General features: G+C 37.5%; 1 protein-coding gene across 1 annotated transcript in view; it reads left to right on the forward strand.

Annotated features, from left to right (window-relative positions):
* MYBPC2 (myosin binding protein C2) overlaps nt 1–26,294 on the forward strand; it is a 50,751-nt gene that overhangs the window by 6,897 nt on the left and 17,560 nt on the right. Inside the window, exons 2-19 of the mRNA XM_087915797.1 lie at nt 5,212–5,274; nt 8,470–8,499; nt 10,056–10,133; nt 11,234–11,382; nt 12,974–13,091; nt 14,138–14,186; nt 14,540–14,599; nt 15,730–15,941; nt 16,130–16,262; nt 16,412–16,536; nt 16,675–16,780; nt 17,333–17,499; nt 17,597–17,762; nt 19,207–19,313; nt 20,642–20,671; nt 22,468–22,610; nt 23,850–24,009; nt 24,397–24,501. Of these exons, the coding sequence (XP_087771923.1) occupies nt 5,212–5,274; nt 8,470–8,499; nt 10,056–10,133; nt 11,234–11,382; nt 12,974–13,091; nt 14,138–14,186; nt 14,540–14,599; nt 15,730–15,941; nt 16,130–16,262; nt 16,412–16,536; nt 16,675–16,780; nt 17,333–17,499; nt 17,597–17,762; nt 19,207–19,313; nt 20,642–20,671; nt 22,468–22,610; nt 23,850–24,009; nt 24,397–24,501 (2,001 nt within the window). The remainder of the gene's footprint in view (nt 1–5,211; nt 5,275–8,469; nt 8,500–10,055; nt 10,134–11,233; nt 11,383–12,973; nt 13,092–14,137; nt 14,187–14,539; nt 14,600–15,729; nt 15,942–16,129; nt 16,263–16,411; nt 16,537–16,674; nt 16,781–17,332; nt 17,500–17,596; nt 17,763–19,206; nt 19,314–20,641; nt 20,672–22,467; nt 22,611–23,849; nt 24,010–24,396; nt 24,502–26,294) is intronic.

A 26,294-nucleotide genomic window follows, 5' to 3' on the forward strand; every position in this document is an offset into this window, starting at 1 on the left:
TGCTGAATCCATTTGAGTATCCCAAATACTCAAGAGAATTCTAGATAATTATCTAGTTTTTTTCATTTGAATCAAAACAGAAGGTAAATAAAAATTTATCAATTGAGATGTGTTCCTTAGTATTCTTATATCAAGATTAATAGACAACAAACCACAACTCTGCTAGCATGTTTTCCAACTAAAGTTTTTAATTAAAGAGAATAAGCTTTCTTGAGTTCCAGTTCATTTCGTCATGTGTCATCTGGCTAGACTGGATATAAATTGGGGTAAGGTGAAGAAGAAAAGTTGGGGAGAGAAGAAGGACAAGAAAAATGGATAATGTATGTTTCATGGGAAATTAGCAATAACTGGTACTATATATAATGGTACTATATTAAAAACCCAAAGCATCTGTTGGGATTTTCTGAGATTTCTGAAACCTTCTCATATATATCTATTCAACAATTTTTCACTGGATAGTGCTGTTAATGTCTTATTTTTCTTAAATAATCACTTTGAGATCTATTATGGAATGCCATGGGTGTTCATGAAGTGAGATACAACTTGTGAAAGATTATGCCTTAAAAATATTAGTTAGAAAAGTGCTAGTAGACTCCAATTTTTTTATCATCATACACAAACATGTCTTTCTTTAATGACATAGATGGATAGCAATTGTAATGAAATCATTACATTTTATTACTGTGAGCCAATGGCATCTAGTCTGATTTTCTTCAGGACACAGAGTAATTAGAAAGGATCTCAAATTCTTGACTAATGATTAAGATTAGGAATAAAATATCTAGTCTAAAATATCTAAAATATCATCAATGTGAAACAAAATTTTATACTCTATTCAGCTTACTGTGATTCCATTGATATATTCAGAATTTCTGCTATGAATTTCTGGTATGAAATTGACCAACAGAAGCTGGAAGAATTTGCCTTCAAAAGCCAGTGGATCTTTTCTGGGGTTAAAAGCTGCTGGATTGGGTGGATTTGACTGAATAGCAAGAAGTCCTAAACTAAATTAAAAGAAAAAAAGGGCAACCATGAAGTGTTCCTCAGCATAAATTTAACTATAGTAAGGATATACTGTTAGTAAATCTTCCATGATTTGGACATTGAATAAATCTATCAACCCCAAATATAAAATTTTAAAGAAACCAAAATAAATCAAGCTGACTGCAATAGCTGCAAATGTATATAACAAAAACTTTCTGAGCACCCATAGAAATTATGGCCCTCCCTTTTGAAGGACAAAATAACTTAAAACCTAGCATCCACATTTCTCAATTGTTAGAACATTCTCAGTAATATAATTTCCTGATTTAGAAAAACCTGGAATTGTTGCCTTTTTAGAATGAGTTTAGGGGTTTATTTGAAAAGGTTTCAGTATAGATCTTCAAACAACAAAAGGCCAAAATCCAATATATTTTTTATATTGGAAAACTGTCAGAAGCAGGAACTTTTTAGTGACATTTTTAAGCAAAAGAGGTGAAATAAAATTAGTAGCTTGAACCTCTAATAAATATGGCAAAACACATTTCTGTATAAAGGAATTTATCTTATCTTCTAAAATAAGTATGTTACCATTCAGAATACATTTTAAACAAAAATTGATTAACAATGTTATAACAGATGGTACAATATTTCATTGCACAAGAATTCTCTTTTTAAGTCTATAAAACAACTTGCAAGATTTCTCTCACTTTTGCTAATATAATTGCTTTGTTCAAGGTAGTAAATTTCTTTTTTGGAAATATAGAACTTATTAAGTTTTTGGTTAGATTTACATCCTTCAAAGGATAGTTGGGATAAAAAAAACAATAAAAATAGTTTATTTTGTCCTTTAAAAATATAAATTTAGCCGAATGGTTCTCAGTCTTTTCTTCACCAAAAACTCACTTTAAATATCCTTTTGTTTGCCATGGGGCCTGGTCATGGACCCCCCAAGATTTAAATCATAACATTTCTTCAAGTCTTTGCAGATCCCCTGTGATAGTAGTAACTCAGGGATCCACAGACCACAGGTTGAGAACTACTGCTTTAGACAATTTTTCTTTTTTTTAATAAGTGATTAAATAGCATGATACTTAAGGGACCACCTCAGTCCACTGGGATTGGCCTCTACCACTTGTACTGACAGAGGAGGTCCTGTCAGTGTCAGCCTGATTATTCTGCCTGGTGAAGATCTCAGGGATCTCAGACCTCCAAGATCGCATGCTGTATTGTCGCGACGCCAGCTCCACCCTCCTTGTTTGATTTAAACTTTTAATGCTTAACTTATATGTAACTGTAAGCTGCTCAGAATTACCTTATGGTAAGATGGGCAGCCAATAAATTTTATAAATAAATAAATAAGCAAACAAGAAACAAACAAGTAAATGATTTGATTAAATATTTTAGCAATATCCAAGGTCAAACAAAAAAAAAGATAAGGTGATAGGTTTAACAGTGCAGTTAAACTGTTTTAAATACATTACTTGATGTATGTAAAAAAAGAAGCTGTGACTTGTTTGCAAAATCACAATCTAGCTTGAGTTTTTTTACTCCTCCCCATGGGTTCCCATGGTAGCATCCTATGCCAAAGTCAACAAAGAGTGAAAGTCTCTTTTTAGAAAAGTATCTGCCATTTTCTGTCCCATTTGTTGAGAGATCTTTGCAGCAAAGGAACCACTTAAAAAGTATTTGTACTTTTTCTCCAAATAATGTAATAAGCTTCAGAGCAGCATGATTTGAAATTATAATGTTATATCCTTTAATTTTAGATATCAAAGAATCAGAAATAAAGAAATAATCTAGCCAAAAGCAATTCTTATGCGTGAAAGGAAAAAAAGCATATTTCCCTTAGGAAGGATTAATCAAACGCCAGCTGAGATAAAAGAATAAAAGGCAACTGTACTGAGGCATGCTATTAAATTTAATTGTTGAATTCATCTAAACATGCTTTACTCAGTGTGTTGTACTATTATTGGCAGCTAAAATGTTTGTACTGTTCTAAAGTTCCTGCCTTTCTGAATTCACATTTGACTTTGAGCCTTTCTCCATTTACAGCTAACCATGCCACAAATAAGCCTCCATTACTTTTTTTAATCACGCTCCCATAACATAGCCTTCATCTTGCCCCCAGGACATGAGTGAAAAACTCTTAAGTTTTCTTTAGCTACAGTAGTATATAAGTAATTATTCCAGTCTTACCAATACTGTCCAAAGACATCCTCAAAGAACATTAAAAAACCCCTTTCCTTACAGTGGAAAGAACCCAGATCACTGCAGTTACTGTTAATGCAGTTAAAGCATTAGAGGCAGGATAGGTATCAACAATGGGAACAGCTAATGTCATAATAATATAAAGGCAGGATAAAAAAAATCTAATAAATAAAAATAAAATAAAATATACTTTTCTACTGGCTCAGGAATAGATGGAAAATAATCTCAGCAGTGAGAATAGGCCCTTGTGTTGTCCACTTAAAGGTTAGATTAGCAATATAAAGGCTGATTATCACAGAGATGGAGTATGCTTCGATGCACAGGGTGATAGATTTTTTTTTTTTTTTGGTTCTAATCTAATTTTTCTCCACTTGGTTACACCAGATGTATTTCATTAAGATTTTCATTATTACCAATGGAGGTGACTAATAATATTGCCTTCCATTATGCTTGTCCACCTTTTTAAATATTTAGATAAATACAATTTCCCTGAAACGACCTTATGATCTAGAGTAGCATTCTGAAAAGTTATTGGGCCCCAAGAAAAGCAGACTTTGATTAAATGTTAATACTAACCTAATTATTATGGTAATGGAATAGAACCAGAAAGCCAAGATTACATCTTCTCTCAGCCCTTGAAAGACACACTAAGACAGGGCTGTCATACTTCTGGCAGCGGGCCGGATGCATCACACACCCGATTTAGCAAAGGGGAAAAAAAGTCCCGATATGTCATGTGACGCTGCCATAATGATGTGAGTTTGATACCACTGAACTAAATGATCTTCGGCCAAACTTTTTTTCTTTCAACTTCACACGGTTGCTATTAGAATAAAATGCAGCGAGATTTCTAAATAATCCTTCTCCCCACACTTCAACTCCCCACAAAAATAAACTATATAAAACTTTATTATTCTGTAAAAATAAAGAATAATAAAGCTCATTATTTTAACTAAGTGAATGAAATAAGTTTACAGTAGTTTTCATTCTTAGTTAATTATTATGGTTAATAATATTACTGCTGCTGCATTGAATATTTTTTTAATATGTTAAACATGTTAATTTAAAGGCAACAGAGTTGGGAGGCTGTACTTTATCCTTCATTAAATTTTTTAAAAAGACAGTTTGTAGAAATAACTTCATCAAGATAAATGATGCTATATGTGAAGAACTCTTCTTGAATTCATAATGCAAGTTTGTGATTTCAGGTCTATTGAAAACACAGGATGACAGATTTTCCACAGCTTACCTTAGTGTTTCCAAACTTTCTGTTAATGAGCGAGATTTCTTTCTAGAATATTATTCCTTCAGATTTCTCCTCAAAGTAATGTTTTTTTGAACATCCTCTGATAATACAATTCTTGTCATTTCCAGTCTTCAGATGGTATTGTTACTTATGTAGCCAAATTAGCATCACCCACAGAGGAGAATCATGCATTAGTATGTTTAAAGCAATGCTTTGCATTGGATTTGCAGAAGTATTAAAAAAGAAAAAAAGGTAATTCCTAAATATAGCTTACCCAAGACTGAGTGCATGCAGTGGCCACAAAATGATAATTAATATAATAATAAATAATAAAAATGATGACGGTAGAGTTCAGTAGGAATCCAGAACAAAGACCATCATGCCGCAATGTTACCAGACCCACATACAGCTGACAACTTGCAGCTACAAGGTCTGTGTAAGATGTAAGGAATCTGGCTTTTAAAGATGGTTCATGTGGGTTTCAAAGCTGCTAGGGAAAGTTCTGTTTCTTCTCATCAAGTCATGCCTTATCTTTCTTTTGCTTACAGCACTTCGGATATTTTTACTGATTAAATTGTTAAACCATCAAGGGGAAGGTAGAAAAAATAGTGCCACTCAAAATAGGTACTTGGCCCCAAATTTTGGGCATGATCACAAGAAAAGAGTAGCTTCTGAAGGCCACCTAGTAGCTTGGCATAGTTGCATGTGGTTAGAGGACATAGGTTGCCTTGTGCACACTTTTCCTGATCTGCTGCTTTTACATTTGTCTACAGCAGCGAAGAAGAAAGAAGTGAAGAAAGCAGAGCCAAAGGATGTGAAGAAAGAAGAGCCTAAAAGTAAGACTATGAGCCATATTTTACTTGCTCATGTATACAGGAGCTAGCAGAAAGTCAATTGCTCATTTTTTTTTAGATTGGAAGAATGAAGAGCTGCAGAGAACATACTGTTTGCCTTTCTGTTCCCTGGTGATTATGAATAGCCTCATCAAGGGAATGGAAATAAAATGGTATGCAAAGCCTTTTCAAGACTCTTGAAAGGCCAAGGGCAGAATATTCATCTGAGAATGTTTTCTTATCACCCTTTGAAGTCAATATCCCAATAAACCTCTATTAATGGCGGAGCCCCAAAGTCAAAGACGTTGAGATTATTTGCTAACTGAATAAAAAAGAATTTAATCCATTTGGTCATTGCAAATATTGTGCTAGCCTTTGATGCCCCTCTACAAGTGGTGCTTAGGGCAGTTGTTCTTCCCAAGAATACCTTGATGGTATGATTATGTTCCTGTGGAGAAGAAAGAATTAAAAATAATCCATCCAAGGCAGAGTCAGGATGGATGCCAGAGTCAAAGGGTGCTCCTACCACTATCAACCAAAATACATTATACAGTTTTTCTGTTTTTTTTTCTATTGAAGAAAACATCCTCTGGTAAGAAACCATATCGAAGTATGAGTCTGGGTGGGTGGAGGAAGATGAGAGGATGTCTTATCTGGATGCCATGAAATTTAGTGGACAACTGGACCGTAACTGGAAGATGTTTAGGGCTAATTATGCTGCTTTTAACAATCTGCTCTTTATGGCTTCTTGCATGTCAATTATAACAGAAAAATACAGGCATAATGTATCTACTTTGATTGAACCATGCATTTAATTCTCTAGAATATAGGGAAGTGTGAAAAATAAATAAATAAAATAAAAATGAATTAACTTTGAGCCTTATTTGGCTCTGCAGTCTCAGAACAGAAGGAACATGGGAAAGATTTTGCATACCTTGTAATGTAAAGTTTAAGCAGAGACCTGCTGCTTGCTGGCCTCTGCATTAGTGTTCCTCATGCTGGCATGTTGACCTAGAAAAACTGGCTCCCAGCTCTTAGTCTGCTAATCCCTGACAGACCCTTTTAATTAAAGGAATGACAAACAAGTAAGATGATATCTTTATTGATCCGGGGTGGGGTGGGGTGGAGGGAAATGGCTCCTTTGCTGTGTTTGATATCTTTCCTTTGTGAGATTCAATGTGGCATTGGCACCTAATTGAAAAGGACATTTCTGCCTAATTAAACATAAAAGCCAAAAATCACACTCTACATACAGTATGTATATTTAAAACATCCAATCACAGAAAGCAGTTTTGAACCTCAGTTTTTCAAGTGGAGCTAAACTGCCACAAGCTTCAATTCCTTGTCCAATTGACTTTATGGATTTAGATTCTGGCAGAAAAAAAACAACAACACCACATCCCTTGAAAGCTTTTGCTTCAGTTTTAGACTAATTGTAGCACAGCAGAGCACTGAAGTATTGTATTGAACCATGCATTATTTCTTCTGCAGATGATACTATAAGTAGGTGTGGCATGGTTTGAGAAACTGATTTGTTTCCAACTGACTGGACATTATTTTTTAAATGATCCTTTTTTTGTAGCTATAGCTGAGGAACAAAGAATGGGGATAAGCTCCTAAGGCCAAACATTCACTGAGGAAAAATCACTTAGTTGCTACATTCAAACTTAATAAAGAAAAGTTGCACTTAAACTCCTAGTGACTAAACATTTAACATTACAAAACATTACAAAACATTTAACATTACAAAACATTTGCTAGACCAATACTTGAATACAGCTTATCAGTCTGGAACCCGCATTACGTATCTGATATTAATACAGTTGAGAGAGTCCAGAAATATTTCACAAGAAGAGTTCTCCACTCCTCTACTCATTGCAGAATACCTTATGCCACCAGACTTGAAATTCTAGACCTAGAAAACCTAGAACTACGCCGCCTTCAGTCTGATCTAAGTATAGTATATAAAATTATATATTGCAATGTCCTACCTGTCAATGAATACTTCAGCTTCAATCATAACAATACAAGAGCACACAATAGATAGAAACTCAAGGTTAATCACACCAAACTTGATTGCAGGAAATATGACTTCAGCAACAATGGTCAATGTCTGGAATACTCTATCTGACTCTGTGGTTTTTTTCCCCAAACTCCCCAAACTTTAACCTTAGACTGTCTACTATTGTTCTCACCCCTTTCTTAAGAGGTCTATAGGGGGTGTGCATAAGTGCCTACCGTCCCTGTCCTATTGTTTCTTTTTATTTTTTTTATATGTATCCATTTCATGTACTCATAACTATGTCTATACTTATACCTGTAATCTTACAATCGCTTGACAATAAATAAAATAAAAATAGTCTTTATCGAACATTTCTTTGTTATAGGCATTCTCTTTCACTCACACATAAGGCCCTGCTGTTGCTTTTTATGACAAGGTTTCATTCAATTTTTTTTGTAAGACTATCCTGTATGCATTAAAAATGTGTCTAAAATTTAAATACCCAGATCTGAGATATTTACAAGCCTGAGAAAAGCTGTGTTGCAAAAGAATTTATCCAGCTAGACCCAGTGTTGAGATTCAGCCAGTTCGTACCACTTTGGGAAAACCCGTTGTTAACTTTCTGAGCAGTTTGATGAACTGGTTGTTGGAAGAAATCATTAGGGCAGAGAACCGGTTGTTAAATTATTTGAATCTCGCCACTGGCTAGTTCTCAACTTACAACCATAATTCAATCACTAAGCAGTGCAGTTCTAGTTCTTGCAGGAAATCATTGTAAGACTTAACTCCACTTTACAACAATTTTTACTGCAGTCATTAAACAAATCACTGTGGTCATTAAGTGAAGCACAAGGTTGTTAAGCAAATCAGGATTCCCCAATTGATTTTGTTTGTCAAAAGCTGGTTGGAAGGATCCTCAAATTGTGACTATGAGACCACAAGATACTGCAACAGTTGCAAATGTGAGCCCAAGAGCCCAAATTGCAGTCACAAGACCGCAGGAGTAGTGTGATGGTCAAAGCTTTGAGGACAAGTTGTAAGCCACTTTTTCCAAGGCTGTTATAACTTCGAACCATTATTAAATGAGCAATTGTAAGTCAAGAATTACTTGCACTTAGGACTGTGTGGAAAATAGCACATTACTCCTTGGTTGTAATTAAACATCTAATATTTCCCCCTTCTTTTATTTTCTCTAGCTGAGGCTCCAGCAACGCAGGTTCCAGGAGGTAAGAATATTTCCTTCTAGAAAAATAGCAAAAGAAACCAGATAGCAGGACTGTCTTAGCATCCTGGCTCAAATATCCAACAGAGCAACCAGTTCTCTAAATCTTTGCAAAAAGTCAAAAAGGGGGACTATCCAGAGTTCTGGATTAATGCTGTTTCTCAGGGCAGATACTGGAAGAGAAAAATTATGGTGACGCTGCTTAATAGAGGAAGCTGGACCATGCCCAAACCTGTCATTTCTTGGCCACTCTGCCCAAGTAGAAACCATTGGACAATAGGCAGTCCTACAAGTACTGTAATCTGGTTTTGAGCTATGCAGGACTTTATGGGTAACAACAAACACTGAGAATTGCACCCAGAAGCTCATTGGAAGACAGTGCAGCTCACATAGAAGTAGTGTTATAAGGGCACATTATGAAGTTCCAAAAATACCCACACAATTTTTAAAAAAATGCATTCTGGACAAGTTGCAGTTTCCACATGCTGTTCAAGGGGAGCCCCACATATAATTTATTATAGTAATTCAACTGGAAGATAACTAAGTACATAGGCATGTTGGAAATCTTCAAGTTATCTTCAAGGGACACTGCCAAGGGAATGGTCAGAGAAGAGACAGCATCGCCAATAGCTGAAAAATGGGTGGAACAAGAGGCCTGGAAGGCTCCTTGGTTTCTGGAGAGATGTGCCTTAGCAAATTAGTGAAGGTCTCTTCTAAGTTTCTACCTACTATTTAGCTACAGACAATGCTGTTTCTTATTTCCTTGGCAGTGTCTCTTCATCCATTCTTTCCTACATGCCATTACACTAGGGGATGAATTACTGCAAGTGTTGCTCCATTCAGAGCTAAAGATAGAAAATATATGATTTCAGAGGATTCAGAAATGGCTATTTGCTTTTGGCAGAATTGACCTGAGTCAGATCTTCTCCACTCAGGCCTCCACCAGCCTGGAGACACTGGGGAACCCCAATGGTATCACAACAGAGATATATAGTTCATGTTGATGATGACTTCATCCAGCAGGTCCATATAGATGTCTAATATAAGTGGGAAGAGACTGGAGTCTTGATGAACCTTGTAAAACAGGGCCCCACAATTCAAATTCTTCTTTGCTACCACCAGAACTTGGAGAAAGGAGAAGAACCACCGCAATATCATGCCTCCTATTTTCTATACTTTGAGTTGGTCCAGAAAGATTCCATAATTAAAACTATATGGAAGTATATGATGCTTAGAATTCTGGGGTTAGCTCTTTTTTTATCAAATAATAAACTATATTATCTATAATAAACTTGGCTCCCTCATCCACCCCTAATTTTGAGATAAAATATTTTGGTGAGAAAATCATATTCACTGTAAACAGGACATGGAATACTTTTTATAGAGGGCTGTCTTGTATCATGCTCTTGATATTTTGGCCTTATGCCCTATAATTTGTCCTTCCTTCTTAGAACTTGAGTGCAATGATAATAGTTTCTCCTGCTTTGCTGTATCCTAGAACTTCCAATCACCCAGGAACATTTTGTCCTTCATTAATCACTCTATCCTTTTCCTCCCCAGTGGAAGACAAAGAGGATCCCTCTACAAAGACAGAAGGAGTCTTCATCAAGAAGCCAGAAAATGTGCTAGTACATTGTGGTAAATGGCAAAGTAGAAAGGCAGAAGATCCATGTTCATTCTAAATTCTAGTAAAATTTAGATGAACTTAAAAAAAAATCTTATAATTTTGTTGTGCATCATTCCTTACTTAGAGATCCTCCTTCCTTCCTCCCTCTCTCCCTCCTTTCTCTTCTTTCTTTCTTTCTTTTCTAATAATTGATACAAATCAATCAAAAATACATTTGAAATTTAAGAGACATGACTTAAATAGTAAAGACGAAGACGTGGGAAAACCAAAGCAGTTAAATCAGACATTAGTTTGAAAATGTACAGGTCCAGCATTCAGCTGAGATCAAAACAATTTCAAAAGAAACTGCTAAGGGATTTCAAAGGATAGGAGGAAAAGGTAGCTGTCTCTTATTAGACCTGGTAGAGTAGTCTTTTTAAAATGTTTCATTCATCCTTTCTCTCTATATATATATGTCTGACTATTACTGATAGGATATTACAGTGCCAAAAATTGCTTGCTTTTAAGCAGGAAGAGAACCTAGAAGCTTGTTTCTAATTTTTGCTAATTTAGTGTGTACAATAAAGCTATAGAGTTAGGTGTGTATGGGCCCAGAACTAAGAACAACGTATGGTGTTACATATGAATAGTTTCCTTTGTTGTTCTTCACCTCCAGATAGAAATTTTGCCAGATTAAAGCAACCAGTACATATAGACTTCTATCACATGCCTTAAGCTATTGATCAATGTTACAATTGATCATTTTGCACATCAGCAATAGTCAGGACACTTTGAACCATCTTCTCTTAGAGAGGAAGTGGCTCTCTCCCAATTACTATAAAGCAACTGTTGGTTCCTCTAGGTTAGTATCAACTAGAGCATCTGCCTTCAGCAAGGTTGACCTGAAACCTCACCATCCCCAGCCACCTCAACTAATAGCTGCATAGTCTAAGAATGCTGGAATTTGTTGTCCAGCACATTTAGAATGCCATTAATTTAATTTCTTCAGGGTTTCGGAGAAAGCCCATCGTTTCCTAGAAATTTAATTCCCTTGAGTTCGATGAATAGGATAACCAAGTGCCTATTTAGATAGGGAAACAGGTGTTCTGATTTTGATGTCTCCTTTCTATAGGTGGTGATGTGTCTGTCAGTATACAGTTGGATGGAGCTCAGCTCCCTTGCAAACCTACCATCAAATGGTTCAAGGGGAAGTGGCTGGAGTTGGGCATTAAGAGCGGACTACGGTTCCAGTTCAAAGAGGACTTTGACAAGGATAAAAATGTGAGCCCCTGTAGAAAAGGAGGCTGTAAGAGATACTGATGTCTGTTCTCTCAAAATCTATTGTGCTGTTAAGTACTTTACTCTAACTACCATGACTTATTTCAAAAGAATACTGTGAAATATGTTTTTCAATAGGAGCTAAGAATTCTGCCAAAGCACAATTCCCAGGCTAAGCCTGATTTGGCTTTAAATATGTGTGCTTTCCCCAGACTCATCACTCTCTAAATTTTCAGTTGGATGTTTTGTACAAATTAACTTCATGTCTTACAACCATTTGTTTAGTGACTATTCAGTGTTACAAAGCCACTGAAAAAAGGGAGTTACAACTGGTCATAACACTTGACAGTCATTCTGTCATCACAGCATTCCCAGAGACATGTAATCAAAATTTGCATTCTTGGAAGCTGGCAGGTATTTACAAGGGTTGCAGAGTCCTGTGGTCAACATTTGTGACCTCCCCAGCCAGTTTCTGACAAACAAAGCCAATGGTGGAAGCCAGATTCATATGACCACATGATTCATTTAACAATTGCAGTGATTCACTTAACAACTTTGGGGAAAGAGGTGGTAAATCGGCTATGATTCACTTAACAATTATCTGGCTTAGCAATGGAAATTGCAGTCATAAGTCGAAGACCATCTGTAGTACATTTTGGAGAACTTGTAGAACTTTTCCAACAATCAGCTTTCCATGGGAATATATATCCCTATTTATTTTATTCTAGCCAAAATGCATTTGCTTGCTTGTTTTCCAATAACTATAATTCACCGTAAGAAAAAGGCTACTCTACTGCTTTTAAGAACAAGGTCTGAGGAGGGAGGGAACATCAGGTTGGAGATATTTTCCATATACAATACTGTTGGATGACGGAGAAATTTGCTGGATGACACTTGTGACATTATAAAGCTATTCATACAACAGTAAGTTGAATTAAAGAGTAACCAGACAGCTCCTTGGAAACAGCTTCTTAAATGTTTGGGAATATCTTGAGCTTGAGACTTTTAAAACGGGTGAAGTAGAAATCTAAACATACCTGAAAGTGTCCTTAATTTCAGTCTAAACAAGACATTTTAAGCTGATTTAACTATTTTGTGATTTAACTGCTTAAAGACACTGAGAGCAAAAACAGATCAGTTTTGGTAAACATTAGTCTCAAATATTTACCAAACTAACAGGAACTAGCACAGTGAAGGGGAAAGAATTGGGGTAAGATATTGATAATATAGGTGTGTTCAATGCTTTTCTGTCTGTTGCAAATCTCCCTGCAAAACTATTTTACTACCTATTGAACCCCCTTTTACTGATCAGAGCCCGAATTATAAAATAAATAAATAAAACTACTTGTTGGACTTTGGTTGGAGAATTGCAAACTTAGATATCTTAGGTCCAGTAATTCATTTTTTGCTACTATTGTCTTTCTCTTGCAACTACATTTTTCACAGCCTATTGAATCTCCTTAAAACTCCCATTAACACCATTGGAATATACAGATGCTTGTTTCTAGTTCAGAATTATTATATGTCAGTGATATAGTGGCAGTAAAAATAGCTACTAATAAACTTTGTTCTTATGTTTTGTTTATTCTCAAAGATTTATTCCTATGAGCTGAAAATTGAGAAAGTAGTAATTGGAGACCGAGGTGACTATCGCGTTGAGGTGTCAGCCAAAGACTTTTTTGACAGCTGTGTCTTCAATATAGATGCAGAAGGTATCACCGTGTTCACACTGTTTGCTAATCTCTATACCTAAATAAAAAAAAAACCTAAAATGTTTGCATAACATTCTTTGGTCACAGAGATAAATGACATTGTTCATACAACCCTTTAAGTCAGTAAGAGGGTTTCCCAAAACTCACTGAATCACAAGTGTTGTCTTTCAAAAGGCAACTGGATTTTCTTGTTTTGCTAGAAGATGCTTCACTTTTCATCCAAGAAGCTTATTCAGTTCTGACGGAATGGTGGAGAATAGAAGGATTCAAGTGCTCATTAGCCCTCTTTCTGATGTCAAGAGATTTAGGTTGAATTTGTACAACATGGGTCTTGGCTAAAGTTCAGTTATGTAGTCTGCAGCTCAATAAATATCTATGAAGATTCTCAGGGTCATTCCTGAATCACTTGAAGGGTGTTCATCCCAAAGTGCATAGCTAAATGTCTATGGAGATTTGAAAGAAAGCATTTTTGGGACAACCATGACATGGAGACTGAGAATTTCCATAGATTTTACTGAGCCACAAACTACCTAACTGAATTTTAGCCAAGACCCATGCTATTGTACAAATTCAATCTACATGTCTTGACATCTAATGTCATCCTTTGGAACCTATTTCCCACCAAATAGTTTTCTATACTGGTCAAGATTAATTTGCCAGATTAATATTAATAATGGTGATTTTGTGTGGCTGATATCCCTGTCTGGAATTTTAGTTTTCAGGATATTTTATCATTCCATTACTCATATATGTAGATAACATAAGCTTGGAACTTCATCCTTAGCTAACATTAGTACGCATAGTTATTCTGAGCAAAAAAGTGTTTTTGGCTTAGAGGATCATTTTTTTCCTTTCTAATTTCCATGTTGTTTTCCCATACGTATCTCCGTAAACTCCCTTATTCCTTCAAATATTTGTTTATTTTTATTCATTTATTTATTAAATTTATATGCTGACCTTCTCACTATCCAGAGAGACTCTTCAGCTTATAATAGCATATAAGCATAAACATAAAAGAATTAAAGTATTGTTATCTTCTCCTGCAGCACCAAGAACAGAAGAAACTGGCAATATTTTAGAAACATTCAAACGCACGTAAGTACTCATGGTTTTGGCACAGATGAATCCCTTACTTGGAAAAGCCCACCTCCATTTAATCATTCTGGTTCTGTTGGACTATAGCTTCTGCAGTGCTATCTCCACAGTTCTACTGCTAAACCTGACAAATATGGGGGTGATGGTGTCAGGGAAGGAAATGCTGGCATAGTATATTGGATCATGAAAACAATTCAAAAATCAAACCACAATGAGACAAAAGAATGGGCAAGTTTAGCCATCTCCAGGACTTTTCTTCACACAAAATATTGTAAAAATCAGAAGATAAGAGGAAGCAAGACATTAAAAATTACAATGCCTGGTATTTTAGATCCTTGTTTTTTTCCTTGCAGTGGAGAACACAAAAGTGATGCTGCTGGAGAGCTGGATTTCACTGGCTTGCTTAAGAAAAGGTATAGTAAATGAAGATATTAGGAATGAAGAGAAGTGTAATAGTAAACTTCTCTTTGCCTGAAAATAGATAACCAGCAGAGACAATCACTCTAGGGCAATATTTCTCAACTTTGGCAAGTTTAAGGTGTAGACTTAAACTCTCAGCATTTTCCAGGCAGAGTACAGAGCACAAAAGTACAGAGAAGAGCAACCAGGATGATCAGGGGACTGGAGGCTAAAACATACAACAAACAGTTGCAGGAACTGGGCCTGGCTATCTAGTAAAGAGAAGGACCAGGGGAGACATGATAGCAATCTTCCAATATTTGAGGGGCTGCCACAGGGAGGAAGGGGTCAAGCTATTTTCTAAAGCTCCTGTAGGCCAGACAAGGAATAATGGATGGAAACTGAACAAGGAGAGATTTAACCTGGAAACAAGGAGAAACTTTCTGACAGTGAGAACTATCAATTAATGGAACAGCTTGCCCTCGGAAGTTGTGGGAGTGCCATCAGTTGAGACTTTCAAGAAGACATTGGACTGCCATTTGTCAGAAATGGTATAGGGTCTCCTGCTTGGGTGGGGGGTTGGACTAGATGACCTACAAGGTCCTTTCCAACTCTGATTATCTGTATCTGTATCAGGCAGCATTGGGCAGAAAAATGCCCATTTATGTATATAGAATATTGCATTTTTTTTTCCTCAAGTAATTTTCCTCTAAAAGGGATGGCCTTGGCTTTCCTAAGGATATGATAACAAAGGTAGATGTGGGAAGAGGGGTTTTATGTTATTTTTTTTCATCTCCTTGATGGTCAAATTTAGGACAAAATTTCTTTTGGACAAATTTGAGAGTTTTCTATAATGCAATATAGGACAAGAATTGGCTGTTCTAATCCCCAACCCTGAGACTATGGTCCACTATTGGCCTATTCACAACTGGGCTGTAGAACAGCACACATGTGTACGCAGCTCAACTCACATGAGGGGCAGCCTGGCACACACGTGCATGCACATGCAGCTCAACTGGTACAGCCCGGTTCTTGTCTCCTCCCCCCCCCCCCCAAGCCAGGCTGCCAAGTCAGGAAGGTTGAGGACCACTCTGTTCTAGAGAATAGGTTCAAAAGTTTCTTCTTCTTCTATCCCTCTTTGTAGAGAAGTGCAAGTGGAAGAAGAAGAGAAGAAAAAGAAGAAAAAGAAGGACGACGATGATGATATGGGGATTCCACCAGAGATCTGGGAACTGCTTAAGGGTGTGACCAAGAAAAGCGAGTATGAGCGAATTGCCTTTGAGTATGGCATCACTGATCTACGTGGCATGTTGAAAAGGCTCAAGAAAGCCAAGGTGGAGGTCAAGAAAAGTGCAGGTATCAGAAGGGACTAAGCTGGTGGAGACTGAAATATAGCTTCTGTTTAATGCCAGTAGTTATGTGGCAAGTTTTAGCATTTTTGGCATCACATATAAACGATATTGCCTCATGAGCCTTCTCTTAGCCTTCTACCTCCTCCAGTCCAAGGGCACAAAAGGGATGTCTATTCTCAATCTCTTTTGTAGCCTTCATTAAGAAACTGGACCCCGCTTATCAAGTTGACAAAGGCCAGAAGATCAAGATGTGGGTGGAGCTGAGTGATCCTGACTTACCGATCAAATGGATGAAAAATGGGCAACTGATCAAGCCTAGTGGCAAGTAAGTCTGAGCAATGAAGTGGTAAAGCCAGGATGCCTGTTTATTTTTCTAGTGGATAGGAAATGAGAAAATATATTGGGAGACAAAGGAAATAATATTATGGTTCTTCCTGTGCAAGTCCATGTTTTTCTTTTCTTTCTTGTGGATAGGTACATTTTTGAGAATGTGGGTAAGAAACGTATCCTGACAATCACCAAGACAACGCTGGCGGATGATGCAGCCTACGAATGCGTGGCTGGAGATGAGAAATGCTTCACAGAGGTCTTTGTAAAAGGTGAGGATGGAGGATGCATGCAAATATAATACAATTGGAGAAAATGATGAAGATGGTGATGACTTTCAGAATAAAGTTGAAAGATATAGCCTTGTGTGAGCAATATCCCCATTATATCTTCTATCTTTATGTACTTAGAACCACCTGTCCTAGTCGTGAGTGGTCTGGATGACCAACAAGTGTATGTGGGAGACAAGGTAGTGTTGGAAGTGGAAGTATCTGAGGAAGGAGCCCAGGTAATGTGGTAAGTTCCCAGTTCAACTTTCCTATTTTTCTCCTTTTTTCTCTTCTAGCCAATCAGCTGTCTTCTAAATAATCCCAGTCTCTGGTATTGGCTACAGAGCTATCTCTTCAATTCACCAACATATGTTTCCTGTTGATTTGTTTTCATCTTTCCTTTTTTAACTCAGCAGAAAAACAAAAGAACAAAATAGTACTGTGATGAAAAATTAAAATGCCAGTTCTTTTCAAATTTTTATAAAATTCTATGATTTAAAAATAGGAAGCAAGAATTCTAGATTAGCAGAATAATAACGATAAATTTATAGGTAATACGTAGTTTAAAAAGGAAATGTTGCCTAGAGATATAGAACCATAAAAAGAAGAATCTTGGGAAATGTAATCAGATTTCTTGAAAATATGACTAATAAATTGGAAAAGCTACATTTTCTATGCATTATGATGCTAGCAAGTTCCTTGCCTTCCTTCTTGTTTTACTTGCATTGTAGACATTGCCATGTCTCTCCAGCCATGTCCTTTCTCCATCTTTTTCCCTTTTCCCTCTCTTCATCTCCAGGTCGAAGGACGGTGTGGAGTTGACTCGTGAAGAAACCTTCAAGTACCGCATCAGAAAAGATGGCAAAAAGCACATGCTGATCATCAATGAGGCTACCAAAGAAGATGCTGGGCGCTACCAGATTGTAACCAATGGGGGCCAATCAGAGGCATATCTTGCAGTTGAAGGTCTGTGGCAGCCAATGGATCCATCAATGGAAAGGCTATAAAGGGAATTTGGAGGTTTTTCCAAGTGAAATTTATGTCTTCAATTCTTACCACCCAGACAAACCGCTCGAGGTCATACAAGGTATTGCTGATCTGACGGTCAAGGCCACCGAACAAGCTGTCTTCAAGTGTGAAGTGTCTGATGAAAAGGTGACTGGCAAATGGTACAAGAATGGAGTTGAGATCCGGCCCAGTAAACGCATCACAATGACTCACAAGGGCAGGTGAGCATTTGGATAAAACTGAGGCAGAGTGGGTTAGAAAAAAAACTATTAACAGAAAAAGAAAATTATGATGCAAATACATGTATTATCAAGAAAATAAAATTTGACACACAAAATGGGGAACCCCCCCCCAAAGTACAATATACTGCTATATAAAATTAACAATTACAGGTTTATATATCCTTATCAAAAGTAAATTTTATTCAGTATATTTATTTCAATACACTTACATATCTAACATTCTTTTATATCCTACCATGTTAAGCTGAAATTAGTTCTATTTTTCATTGTATTTGTCCATACAAAATCTATAGGTAATTTGCTCATAGATTGCACGAATGGCAAGTGTAATCAGATTTTTAATCCTTTGAACAACTGGAGCCATACATTTATCTTTCCAATAATGCAATATTAATCTTATGTATTTATTTATTTATTAGATTTGGAGATTGCCCAACTCACCTTACAAAGGGGCTCTGTGTGGTGCACATTTAAAACATAAGAACCATAAACAATATAATACAATTGGAGACAGTTAAAACAAGTATAAAATTATTAAAGTTAAAAAGTTAGCTGAAGCCCTTCAAGGGTGCTGCTAACCAACTTCAAGCTTGAATGCTTTCTGCATACCCCAAGCAAGTTTGGCACAGCCAAGGTCTTCAAACATTTCTGAATGGCCAGGAGACTGGGGGTCCACCTCACCACTGAATGGGGAAGACAGCAGAGAATATCTTCCTGGATCCCACCAGTCTAAATTCTTTATCTGATGCACTATGTAACATGCTCTCCCTGCCTGGCACGGTGGAATGGGCAGGTCATATAACCAGAGAGAAGATGTTCCTGCAAGTGGATTTTTGCCATTTGTTACGACTCCATTTGTATTTTTGCTTGGGTATAAATCTCAAGGTACATCTTTCTATCCAATATATTTCACCATTTCCTTATTTATTTATTAATTATGGGTGATCTAATTTCTGAAGTAATGAAAGAATAAACAAGGTAATCAAGGCAAACCCAATATTTATTTTAAGGGTGTGGTTCCTAATTTATTTATTTATTAATGTGAACATGTGCATACACACCGATCCCCACTTTCTTTTACTTTTAAGTGCTAAATACATTACAAGCAATGAACTGAGGTTTCACAAAACATCATTTCTGATGGTTATTTCAGCTTTGTTTGCTTTGCTTTGGGGCCTAGAGTTTAAATACTGCATGAAAAATGACAGTTTGATGCAATGGTATGCTGTTTCACCTCTGGACAGCTAGTTTGTTCATTTGGATGAGAAATAGACCACAAACGATTTGTTTCATGGTGAGGAAAAATTAAGATGCTGGGCCATCTGTGAAGGGTGATCTTAATTAGAATGCCAACCCTGCAAATTAGTTGAATTGAATGGATCCATTCTGACCCTTTGTTCATAATTTTGATTTTATTCTGTAGGGTCCACAAGCTGGTCATTGATGATGTGAGACCTGAAGATGAGGGAGACTACACCTTCGTCCCTGATGGATATGCTCTTTCATTATCTGCTAAACTCAACTTCTTGGGTCAGTTCAGGGATGGACGTGTAGGAGACTTAAGATTCTCCAATAAGTGCAAAGCTCTTGAGATACTCATGATCATCACAGTTATAGTTCATGTACAAAAGAGTGGCTGAATATCATGTATTTATGATATTCAATGGTGGGATTCAAATTTTTGTTACTATCAGTTCTGTGGGTGTGGCCTGGTGGGCGTGGCAGGGGAAGGATACTGTAAAATCTCCAGTCAGAGGTGGGATTTGCTGGTTCTCCAAACTACTCAAAATTTCTGCTACCGGTTCTCCAGAACTGGTCAGAACCTGCTGAATATCACTTCTGATGGTATTCATTGAGAAACATACTAAAACATGAGTTTCAGTTTTCTACATTACTTCCACCACATATCTAGTCAACGTGGTGCATGAGTGCATTACATGAAACGCTTGGAAAGGTTCCTTTATGCAAATACATGATTTGTTTGTTTCTCATTTTGGATTGCTGCTCAGTTTGCCAAACTAAATTAGAATTGCTATGAGCCAAAAAAATGACCTGTGCCACAAATTTATGATCTTGTTAACAGGGATTTCTGCAAAGCAATTAATGACAAACTGCGTGAATATTGCAAGGGGAAATGAACTGAAGAACTGTAGCTAAAATGCTGAACCAAATTTTATTCCAAGTCTGGAGGAAATGCACCAAACTCATTAGTTAAAACTAGGAGATCACATTTTTGCATACAAGGACACAGTTATTATTATTATTATTATTATTATTATTATTATTATTATTATTATTATTATTATTATTATTTTGCCATTGTAGCAAGGACTAGTGACAGTAAAATTGTGAAGTCATTCAAGTGTATGGCATTGATTTTTCTAGGATTTTTTTTTTCCTTTTGACTTTTAGATTATAGCATTTCCTCATTTTTCAATTTAAAAAAAGGAAGTTATGCCCATTGCTGTGGGGTTTTTTTTTGGAGGGGGGAACTTTAGGAGGTTCAAAAGAAGGGTTCAAGGTCCTATGGTTCATTGTGTGTACTGGGTACTTTGTGCATATGTATTTAAATGAATGTGTTTAAAATGAAAACAAATTGCAAAACTTTTATGCTAACTGCAGAAGCCACATTGCCTATTCTGTGATTTCGTCATGGATGTAATCTTTTGGATATGATTGACTTCAGTTTGTAAGGAAGTTTATGGTGCTCTTTTTTCACAGAGAGTACTATTTTGCGGGTGACACACACCCTGATTATAAAGTGGCACATAAAGTAACAATATAGATTTATAACTTCAAAGTATTGCCCAGAGGTTTCATTACTGTTGTTTGCTTTTTCTTTTCCTTTTCCTTTCTAGAGATCAAGATTGAATATGTCCCCAAGCAAGGTGGGTGGATTCTTTCAATCTTGGCAGAATGTTGGCTAGTAAAGGAACCTCAGAATTCTTTTCAAGACAGCAAAATTCAGGCTTGCTGAGAATTGTTGGAATGAGTGAAGTGAAGAGGTCTCACTCCCTTTCATCTCCCTACATGAAAGAATGTTAACAGAAGCAGAGATGTCAGAGGGAGACCAATGGCACTCACTGGCTGCATACCAAAGGAACCTGGCCTAAAGTTTTTGCTGAGCCCAAGAATCTCACCTGAACAGCTAGAAGCGAGTCACAATGTTCAGGGGGTTAAAGCATCCCCCATATTTGGATAGGTTACAATACCTGGGGTGTTTTAATTTTAGAAAATAAAAGAAACCAAGGGAGAACATGATCTCATGAACCTGAATGGTGGAAGCTTCAGGGCAGTCAGAATAAAGTATTTCATCACGTAGCAAACATTTACAGGTAGTCCTTGACTTCTAATCATAATAGTGACTGATTTTATGACCTTTTTGACTTGGTTGTTAAGCAAATCACATGGTTACCTATTGAATTTGCTTGTCAGAAGGCAACTGGGAAAGTTGCAAATGGAGATCAATGATCCAGGATCCCAGGATCCTACAACCACCATAAATACATGCTGGTTGCCAAGCACCTGATTTTTCACATGTCCAACAGTCATTAGTGTGAGGACTGGTCATAAGTCACCTTTTTCACATATACAACAGTCATTAGTGTGAGGACTGGTCATAAGTCACCTTTTTCAGTACCATAATAACTTTGAATAGCCACTAAACAAATGATTGCAAGCTGAGGATTACTTGCATATTTTGACTTTCATTGCTATAGGATGGAGGGACAGTAACCAGCTTGCACGGGTTAGGTGAGAAGAAGATTTATCTGTAACTACAGGTGGTCCTCAACCTACGACCACAATTGAGCCAAAATTTCTGTTATTAATTGAGACATTTGTCAAGTGAGTTTTGCCCCCTTTTACAACTTTTCCTCCCACTGTTGTTAAGTGAACTGCTGCAACTGATAAGTTAGTTGCCTGGTTAAGAGAACCTGACTTCCTTATTGACTTTGCTTGTCAGAAGGTCACAAAAGGGGATCACATGATCCTGGGATTCAGCAAAGGTCATAAATACGAACCAGTTGCCAAACATCTTACTTTTGATCATGTGATCATGGGGACACTGTAAAGGTCATAACTATGAAAAATGGGTAACTTTGAATGGTCACTAAATGAACTCTTGTAAGTCAAGGACCAGCTGTATTTGCCATGACAACTGAGCCTCTCCTATACAGGAGGGAACTATTGGCTTCAAGTCTTCCTTGTGGCCCTTCTGGAGACATCTGATTGGCTCAAGGATGCTGGACTAAATGCATTTCTGTACAGGTCACAAGGCTCCTCTCTCCTAATAGATAATATGTACAGTTCCTATTGATGAAATGGAAATAATTATCTTCATTTAGGAATAGTTCTTTTTCTTTTTTGGCTATGAATTGTTGACACAAACCAAGCAATGCACTTCTCCAGCTGAGATAGACGCAGTGTTACAAGCAGCTCTCCGTAAAAATCCATCTCTGAGAGAGAGCGTAGGCAGGCAATCAATGATCAAGAGAATGGTTATAATGACAACCCCAAGAAATGGACTCCAATTAAAAAAGGAAGGAAGGAACTCAAATCAGCCACCCCATTTTTGCTCTCTCAAGAGCTGTTAGTAGCTGTTGGTATCATTCTTGGAAATACCAGGTAATGCATTACTATTGTGGAGGACAAATTGTTTCACTGTCCCTTCTGGTTTCCCCAGAACCCCCCAAGATCCATTTAGATTGTGGATCAGGGAAAACAAATGAAAACACTATTGTCGTTGTTGCTGGGAACAAATTACGGCTCGACGTGAACATTACTGGAGAACCTGCACCAACAGCAACTTGGATGAAGGGTAATGAAGTAAGTATTTGTTGGGTCCAAATAAAATATATTAAAGCTTCAGTTTCAAAATCAGAGAGGCTAAAGCAAAGAATGCTAACTAATTTGTAACAATGCCCCTCAAAATTAACTTCTTCCAAATTTCAAAATCTGGGAGGATACCGATGGAAATAGCAGGTCCATGATAGCGTCACACTTAGCAACTATTTAAAATGCTCAAGGTGGAGCTGCTTTGCCCATTCCATGTCTTCAGCCATAATTTCACAATAGAAAATGTATAGTATTTAAATGGAGAGGGATCATAATTATAGAGCAGAAACCATATCTCTCTTTTGCAATCCTGGAACAAAGCTTCTGGGGTTGTTTTGGAAGGTTCTTTGGGCTGTCTATACATGTAGTTTGGAGACAGCTGGAAGCGGCCTTGGAACCGTGCAACCCTAGGCAAATGATGCCATATTCCTGTAATGATTCACAGGGAGGGATTTTCTTCATTAGTGCTTTTCACAATTCTAATTAAATTGAAAAGGACTAAAGAGACATTACTTAGTATTATTTAAGATATTTTATTACTTTTATTGCTTAAAACCTCTCTGGCAAGTCAACCTAACACTAAAAGTCCTCATTTTCTTAAAATACTGTAAGTACAATTAAATTATCGGTAAAATAATGCTTCCTATGACAGTGTCCTTTCTGTGAGAATTACCACTTCCTAAGTCAGATTCAATTAATGCTAATAATTAGGATTCATCTGATTAATCCGTGTAGTGTTTTTAAAGATTTGATTATTTTAAAAGTTTCTTTTTTCTTATAGTCCCTGGTATATATATTCCAAATCTAACCATATCAGTCATGTTCATTTAAAGTTTATTTTAAATATTTTTTTTAACATTGCAGCTTGTTAATAGCTAAGGCCAAGAGAAAAATGTACATTTTATTTAAAATAATTACATGTAGATATTTTTAAATTAATGAGCTGATTCACACAACATGCCAAACCACCAAATCCTGTTCCAGGCTGAGCGAGGATAATGTGTTATGCCAATGCTTTTGTAAGGCTCCAGGTTCACACTGTTGAAAACTGCTTGCCCTGTTGTGAGAATTGTTGAGATTTGTTTTGGTTTTTAAAGCAACACTCCATCTTTCTGAAATGCTGAACGTTCTACTGCTCTTGGAAATCTTGGCTTCTTCATATATTTTCTTTCCAGTCTGCAAATTTCTAGATCTCTTTGATTGTTTCTGCCTTCCTCCATTTTCCCTCAGGTTTTTTCAGAAAAAGAAGGTAGGGTCCGTATAGAAGAGCGTCAAGAGCTGAGCAGTTTTGTGATAGAGAGTGCTGAGCGCTCTGATGAAGACATATATACTATCAAGGTGACTAATCCAGTGGGCGAGGATATTGCCCATCTCACCATCAAAGTTGTGGGTGAGTTAGTAGGTCAATGGGAATGTAGGAGTCCTTCTTTCTGCCCAGCAATTCTTCACCTATAACAGATCTGGCCCATGGGATGCTTAGATCTGGCCCATGGAGCTGCCCTGGAAACAGCAAAGGATTGGCCCACTGTGCCTCTGCCAGTGAAAATGGATCTTGGGAATGTTGTATGTGACCTTTTGGAGTTTCATTTTTGCTGGCAGCCTGCTTGGGCACACGCAGGAACCCCTGACACAAGTGATGTCGAGCTGGCCATGCCCACCCTGGCCATGCCTATCTCAGTTCCCCCACCCAAGATCAAACACAACCCTGATATGTCTCTTAATGAAATCAAGTTTGACACCCCTGACCTATAACATTTTTTCTTCTTGTCTTTTGCAGATGTTCCCGATCCTCCTGAAGCTGTGCGTGTCACTTCTGTGGGAGAGGATTGGGCCATTTTGGTATGGGAACCACCCAAGTATGATGGTGGTATGCCTATTACTGGTGAGTACTTCAAGTTAATGTTGGTGGCTATTCAGACACATGGGACCCAAAGTTAGGGAATGGTAGACTTCCTAGGCCAGGGGTCACCAACCTTTTGGACCTCAAAGACCACCAAACTCATAATTTTAAATCCCGTGAACCACCAATATGAATTTTGACTGACAGTGGCTTGCTGACGGTGGGGGAAAGAGAGAGATGGGGGGCTATCCTGCGATCCCAAATAAAGAATGATCGACAGTAGGAAAACAGGACGGGGGATTTTCCTGCAGACTTTTCTGCATTTTCCTATCTGCAGAGACCCTGGGAAAATCCCTCCAAAAGTCTGCAGGAAAATTCCCCATCCAGTTTTCCTACCAATCAATTGTTCTTTATTTGGGCTCGCAGGATACCGTCTCCAGCTCTGTTCTCAGGGCGGGAGAGAGAGAGACTTTTGGCTTCATGCAAGGAAAGCAGCAGAAGCAGCAGAAGTCTTTCTTTCTTTCCCCTAAACTCTGCCAGAAATGAGTCTTTGCCGGTGCAGCCTCTTGGACCAGGATGCCTTGCAAGGCCCCTGGTGGAGTTTGGGGAAGAGAAAGAAAGACTTTTGCTGCTTTCCTTGTGTGCAGGCCAAAAGCAGAAGAAGAAAGAATCTGAAAGAAGCAGCCTGGTGGCTAGGCGAGGAGTGTGGTGCAAGTGGGGCAAGTTTCCCCCCTTCCGCCCTTTTGCCCCTCCCCTCACTACCTTGTATTGTTCGCAATGCAAGCGACGCAAGCCTTGTGTTCCCATGGGCCATGTGGGCGGCACAGCCTTGTGTTCCCGCGCAGCCTGGATTAATTGCTTTGCGGGGTGCTTTGGGGGTGATATTTCTCTGCAGACGACCAAAATTTTCTCGCAGACCACCAGTGGTCCGTGGCCCACCAGTTGGTGACTACTGTCCTAGGCCATGGAATAAAAATAATCTCATCCTATTGCTTGACTCTCTCTCAGTCTTCAAGGGAGGCTACAGCATTGCCTAATACAAAGTTTCTGTAATAGTTTAGGGGATTACCCTAAAAAGATAATGTATTGATGAGATGCCTTTCCCAAATAAAGGTAATTATTCCAATGTTGGGCAAGAATTAAATTTTCCACTCGGTTTTGATATATATTCATCTAGTAGTTTAGTAAACATACATATATAATTTAAATAAATTTAAATTTGCAACTGTTTATATTTAGTGTTAATACATGCTTCTCAAATTTTGAGACAATACATGCTGTGGGATCATTCAAGCTAAACGAAGAGCAAAGCCTAGAATGAAGCTTAGCAGAGCACCTGATTTCTTATTTTTTTTGCACAAGCTTGAATAGGTTTAGGAAAAGAATCACTTCCCATCCCCCGGGAGTCTCAACTCACTGTTCAAGATCTTCTGGCCTAATCACTCCGAATGCGAAAGGCAAATATAACATGGAGAAATCCATGCAAATTTATCCTCACAATTAAAAAGTATCACAACTGCAAGAACATCTTTGCTCTTCTCTGAAAGCTATTTTTCTTTTAAAGGCTTTGCCCGGCCTTTGCCATTTTACCACATTCAAGAATATTTTGATTATTTAGCTTCCTTGAAACTAAAACTAAAATAGCAATGCCACCTACTGTAATCCTAGTCAATTTAACATTGCTTCATGTCTTGGTCTGTGGGAGACAATCCAACATTGGGATGTGGGAGAAAACCAAGAACCCTTTTCTTTGTGGTTACCACAAGTAGTCCTCAATTTACAACAGTTCAATTAGTGACTGTTCAAAGTTGCAATGGCACTGAAAAAAGGGACTT

Source organism: Pseudonaja textilis, chromosome Z, assembly GCF_049901715.1.
Source record: "Pseudonaja textilis isolate UNSWEBS1 chromosome Z, rPseTex1.2, whole genome shotgun sequence".
Classification (NCBI taxonomy): Eukaryota; Metazoa; Chordata; class Lepidosauria; order Squamata; family Elapidae; genus Pseudonaja; species Pseudonaja textilis.